The following is a 5,887-nucleotide window of genomic DNA, read 5'->3' on the forward strand; positions in this document are numbered from 1 at the left end:
AGTGCAATGTCTAATTCTTTAAAGTTCAAGTGCCTGGCATCGGCCCATTCATGCTAAACAGCCAGCCAGGCCCTTGCTTTTCTTTAGAGTTTCTGCATTCACAAGTCCCAAGGATGGTATTTAAGCACAGTTGGCTTATTATCACAAATACATAGACTTTGAAGACACTGGTTTGGCTACATGTCAACTGCAAGATGAAACAAGGCATTCTGCTAAAAAGCTGGAGGGTAGATTATGAAGAATGGGTGTAGATGAGAAAGATGCTAGGAAAATATGTCTATGCATGAACAATCCCTTCCCTGGTTTGTCTGCTTCCAATTTCTTCTTCCCTGACCCAGCACTCCCCTGGATCCCTCTGCTTTTCTCATGACTAAAATGATCAGTTTGGGGTGAGTCAGGTGGAAATGAAGGCTCTTCATCCTCTGCCCCTCCACCAGAGCTACAGAGGCATGCCCACTGGGTTAGGAGTAGTCACAGATGTCCTTCTCTGTGGGTCAGAATGCGAGGTTCAAAACCAAGAAAGACACATCTGAGCTTGGGAAGGCATTGCCTCACCCCCTGAAGACCCTCAGAGTAGAATGAAAGGGTTCTACTATCGGAACAACTTGTAGTCCACACCTGTGTATGCCGGAGGGGCTGCCAGGTGTGGAAACAGCAGAGGGACGCCCATCTTTCCTTCCAGCCCTCTTAGACCCAGTGACACCACCACCCATCTGTGAATGGTTGGCTGGAAGCAGGACGTGTGGCAAATCACTTAGATACCAAGTTTCTTCTCCTGTGATATGGGGACACAGTGTGAGGGAAGAAAGTGGAGTAAACACTCACATCCTATCCTGGTAGTAGTCTTGCACTCCCCCCGACCACTCCAACAGGACCACACAATTCAGAGCAGCCTTATAGCAAACCTCCAGCCATCTTCTCTCAAGCAATTTATGCTCACTTGGTCTAGGGCAGGTGGACAGTGTCATACCTGACCTAAAGTTGGTTCTATTTCACAGGAGTGTGCTAGACCACTGCTTTAGGGTTTTTTTTTTATGCAATTGTAATAGTATATGAAGTATATAAATACAAAGTACATATAACTGTATATGCAACTGCTTTTCAAAGGTTTATTTAACTAAGACAAATTTGGTAAAACTGCGTTTTTGTTTTTTTTTCCTTCCATAGTTGAACTCCTATCTAGGAGGCCTTAACTCAGTGTTCTTCAAGCTATTTTACCCAACTACTCACTCACTAAAAGAAATGAAAACTATACACCTCAGTGCATGTTTTTAAGATAATATCTAACATTTTTCATCAAAAGTTTAAACAGCACCAAATGATGTCATTTGCAGTATATAGTAAATATTGACATTTTGAAATGGAACTGTTTCATGACTCTCTTAAATGTATCCAATGTAATAAAATACCATAGAAATTTGATACCCATAGTCATCCATTTTAAAAGTACATGAAATGAGTTTAGCAGTTGGAGATTTCATAGCACTATTTTTTCTCCTTGTATTTGCATTTCAATTTCACCTCCTCTGCAAAAATTTATTCCAAAGTAATATGTTTTATGCTTGAAAGTTCTTATTTGTTACCCTATTTTATTTCTCTGTGACAAAAAAAATAGAAATAAATTAAGCTTTATTTCCCATGATCATAAAGCTATAGGTATTAAAATTTCTTCTGAACTAAATTATCATTACAATTATTAATATTATATTAGTATATGGTACTAATGTTGATAAATAATTATTAAACATAAAAATTTTACTGAAAAATAACCCTTAATGAGTTAAACAAGGTAGTTTTGTTTTCCCGCTGATTAAATGGATCATATACATTCAAGAATATGACTTTTTGCTACAAGAAATAGTTTAACAGCAATTCTATTCCTATTTTTTATTTTCATAGATTCTCAATGCTGAGAAACCTGTTCACTTGCAAAGAGGTTTATGTAAAGTATTCTGTTATGAAAATATCACCAATGTCCTAAAGAACTTCTAAGGGTTATGTATACATGTATATAACTCTACAAGTAGTGATATATTACCTAAAATGATTTTCAAAGTTCTATCAAATGACAAATCAGTTGGGTCCTCCTCCAATTTTGTTGAAAGCCAAAATGAGAAATGACTTTGAAAAGGATGTGCCACTTGATAATTAAGGTCATTTACTTGGCCAATGTCAACCCAGGAGGTTTAACATTTAAGAACAAAGTAGTATAACAGGTTCCGGATGGGGAAAAGGTCTGCCTTTCTTTTAGAAAATGGGGAAAGGTCCACTGGGGAAGGGCAAGCTGGAGACAAGAACCAGCAAGTCTAGTACCAGTGGCAGGTTCCTTCCAGGAAAGAGAATCTGGAAATTGATTCAATCAAAGCTGGCTGTGCCCACATAATCCTGAGAAAGCCCTCTCGCACCCCTTCCCCACCAGGTGTTGCATACCCCAGCTTGACATCTTCTGCCTTAATCCATCTGTCCTTCAAAAACTACTCCCTTCACAATCGTTTCACGGATTATCTTTAGCCATAAGCCAATTACCCTTCTGGACACTTAAAACTCTTTCAGGGTTCCTCTACGACACTTGTCACGTCCTGCCCACATTTGAGTATGTCTTTTACTTCTCCAATCTGACAAAGCATCTTAACAACATACAAGGTTGAAAATCATACAAACCTAAATTTGTTTCTCAGGTCTGCCAATTCTTGGATAAGTTATTAAACCTCTCTANGTTTATTTGGAAACTGCTATAGTTTATTAAGGAACCACATCTAGCTCATGACCTGTGATATTTTTTTTGTTGTTTTCTGGACTACACTACAGCTTAATATGGGCCCACACAATTCCCTATGGCTGAAACAATACTGCAATGTCACTGTCAATGCAAATGCTTCCAGCCTGTGTGCCTCAGACCACTGCCAGGCTTTTGTGTGGCTCGGCTCTGTTCATGTTTGAGTGCCCTCATCTTAAGTGACCCTCACCTTCAGCAGGAAGAGTGGCTATCAGAAACAGAATCAACTCTCTCAGGATCTATTTAGCTACCTGATCTGTGGGAAATTCTTAAAAGTCATCTCTGTGATGTCAAGATTTGGTGACGAATATACATGGATTTTCAACTATAAAAACTTTGCATTTAAACTGTATTATGAGTGTCACAAAATTTGTAGCTCAATGTGCTATCTGTCAACCTAAATTAAATCCTGATGTTACTTATATGTTGCCACTGATTTTTAATTTACAGAGTGGACATGGAGAGTAACTATGTGATGTTTAAATGAAAAAGCATGTATATCTGCAAAAAAGAATGCCTTATTTTGTTATATGGGATAAAGGACAAATAGCCAATAAGGAAAGCAGTATTGTAATACATAATTTCATTTTAAGAACTCTCAAATATGATAAATTTATAAACTTTTAGGCTAAATTTGTGTGTATGTGTGTTTTTAATTTATTTTATTTTTTAATCTTTTTTTATTAGTTTCAAGTGTACAAAACAATGTAATAATTAGACATTTACACCCCTCACAAAGTGATAACCCCCTCCCCCATCTACTACCCCTCTGACATCACACATAGCTGTTACAATTCCACTGACTCTATTTCCTACGCTGTACTCCACATCCCGTGACCATATACATGAAATTATAGTTGACGTTATTATTCAGCTTCAGCTTCAGGTGTACAGTGCAGTGGTCAGTCATCTACACCATCCATGAAGTGGGCTCCCTAATAAGACAAGTGTCCATCAGACAACCTACAAAATCTTTACAGCATTATTAATTATATTCCCCAAACTGTCTTTCACATCCCCTTGGCAATCTTGTGGTTACTGATTGTGCTTTCTAATCCCCTCACCTTCTCCCTCATTCCCACGTGCCTCCCAACTAGCAACCATCTGTTTTTCCTCTATATCTCTGAGACTATTTTTATTTGGTTTGCTCATTTATTCAGATCTTTAGATTCCACGTGTAAGTGAAATCATATGGTATTTGTCTTTCTCTATATTAGGCTAAATTTTGCCCCACTTAATCACATATCTTCTCTAAACTTAAATTAAATAAATAAATAATTCTATCTAATGCTTAAAATAAATAACCAGGACAGATTATAACAATTCTCAATACAACATATTATTAGGTTTTAGTAAAGCCAATCTAATTTTATATGATCAAACCCAGTACGACTTCTCAGAAGAAACGTGATATTCATGAATTAAGAATGAGCTAATAAATGCAAATATATTTTAGTTCTATTTCTCACACTGACAGTACAAAGTCACTTTGCTTTGGTATCAGACTGCCTTGCCTTTAGACTGAGTACTATGGCAAAAAATGGCAGATAGTACAGCAATTAGCAAATTAANCAATGATGGTGCCAACTTGGGCCAGTGAAGCAACGTCCTCCACAACTAGACTGAAGAACAAAAACAACAGCAACTTGTCTGTTCCCCTTCCCCTAATTCCCCAGCGCTGTTCCCATCCCCCCAATTCCCCAATAAAAAAATCTTTAAAAAAACAAAAAACCCTGGGGGAAAACACTGCACCTCTGGGAATCCTCACGTCTTAATTTTGCTGAGAAATTATAAACTCTTATTTCTCCAAGCAATCACAGTCCAGGGGCCGAATGAAGGCACTGTCATTTACTAACAAAAGATGGAGTAGATGATCTAAGGAATCTTTCAAGGTCACGTATTTCTTTCTGACTGCTTGAACTTCTCCATGCTGGGTGGGGAGCAATCTCTAGAGAGCAAGTGAGCCGATGAAAGCTGCTCATTGTACATCTGAAATGCTGTTCCACGAACATAAGTGGAGATAGGAAAAAATGACACAGAAATAAGTGTCTTAGAGAACAAGGCTGATCTTTCAGGGAAACAATCCATGTAATATATTAAGAGAAGGTCCTGCTGCTGGGGAAGGGGGCTGGGAAAATTGATGCAAAGGACCATGACAACTCTTCATACATATGCAATCACTGACTTCTGAAGCCCTGCACCTCTCAATACTATAAACGCGCCTTCCAGGGCCACAGTTCAGTGCGCCGCTGTAATGAACACAGTACATTAAATATGAGGACCATCTACTTTATTTCACAGATCCCTCTGAGTTAGTCCATTATGTCACGCCATTTAAAAAAAAAATCACACGGAATTTTCGCTTGACTGCTGAGAACGCAAGGCACAGACTACCTTTGAGTTCACTATGTTGGGACAACAGGATCATTTCCTTCAAACCAGAGATGCAGGTCCTGATGTTTTATAATTCACGGGCATTTTATAGGATTCTGTGGCTCGCAGACTATTTTGATCGAAAGTATCAATTAATTATCAAAGGGAAAAGATTCTTAACCTTGCCCACAGGAGCAACCGTCTTGGTGACAGCATGTAGTGTGATGTGCCTCCAGTTTACTGACTGACCTTTTTACTGGTGAAGGTGCCATAATTTTAGTGGTTCCTTCGTTTTCTCCGTTTTCCATGTTTGCAGTTACCCGATTTAGGCTGTTTGATCCTAGTAGCAAAGAGGGAGAAGGAAAGACAAAGGAAGGAGGAGACAGTGATAGGAAAACAGAAAGAAGCAAAAAAGTTATTTTAAAATGCAATTTTAGGGATGTCATGGCACATTGTATTGATGTGATAATTCAATAAATAATGAATTGAACACTAAATCTGAGGGGCTATATTCTAACACGTAAAACCCTCAGTCCTCATCATAACAATGTCCTATGGGTCTAGGCTATGACAGCACTTTAAAATGGGACCTTTTGAGACTTAAGAGACATCTAACTCCCTACATCACTGACATTTTTTTCGTTTTGTTTTGTTTGTTTGTTTGTTTTTAGCTGAGCCATCCTGCCACCTGTTGGCAGCTCAGCAGCAACTCAGCTTCGGCCGGAAATCAAACCGGAG

General features: G+C 38.4%; 1 protein-coding gene across 3 annotated transcripts in view; it reads right to left on the bottom strand.

Moving 5' to 3' along the window:
• The window catches only part of EPB41L4A (erythrocyte membrane protein band 4.1 like 4A), a 258,505-nt gene that overhangs the window by 60,695 nt on the left and 191,923 nt on the right, over positions 1-5,887 (bottom strand). For all 3 annotated transcript variants that reach the window (XM_019659141.1, XM_019659144.1, XM_019659142.1), the window contains exon 13: positions 5,399-5,489. In XM_019659141.1, the coding sequence (XP_019514686.1) occupies positions 5,399-5,489 (91 nt within the window). The remainder of the gene's footprint in view (positions 1-5,398; positions 5,490-5,887) is intronic.

Source organism: Hipposideros armiger, unplaced genomic scaffold (genome assembly GCF_001890085.2).
Source record: "Hipposideros armiger isolate ML-2016 unplaced genomic scaffold, ASM189008v1 scaffold_296, whole genome shotgun sequence".
In the NCBI taxonomy this organism is placed as follows: Eukaryota; Metazoa; Chordata; class Mammalia; order Chiroptera; family Hipposideridae; genus Hipposideros; species Hipposideros armiger.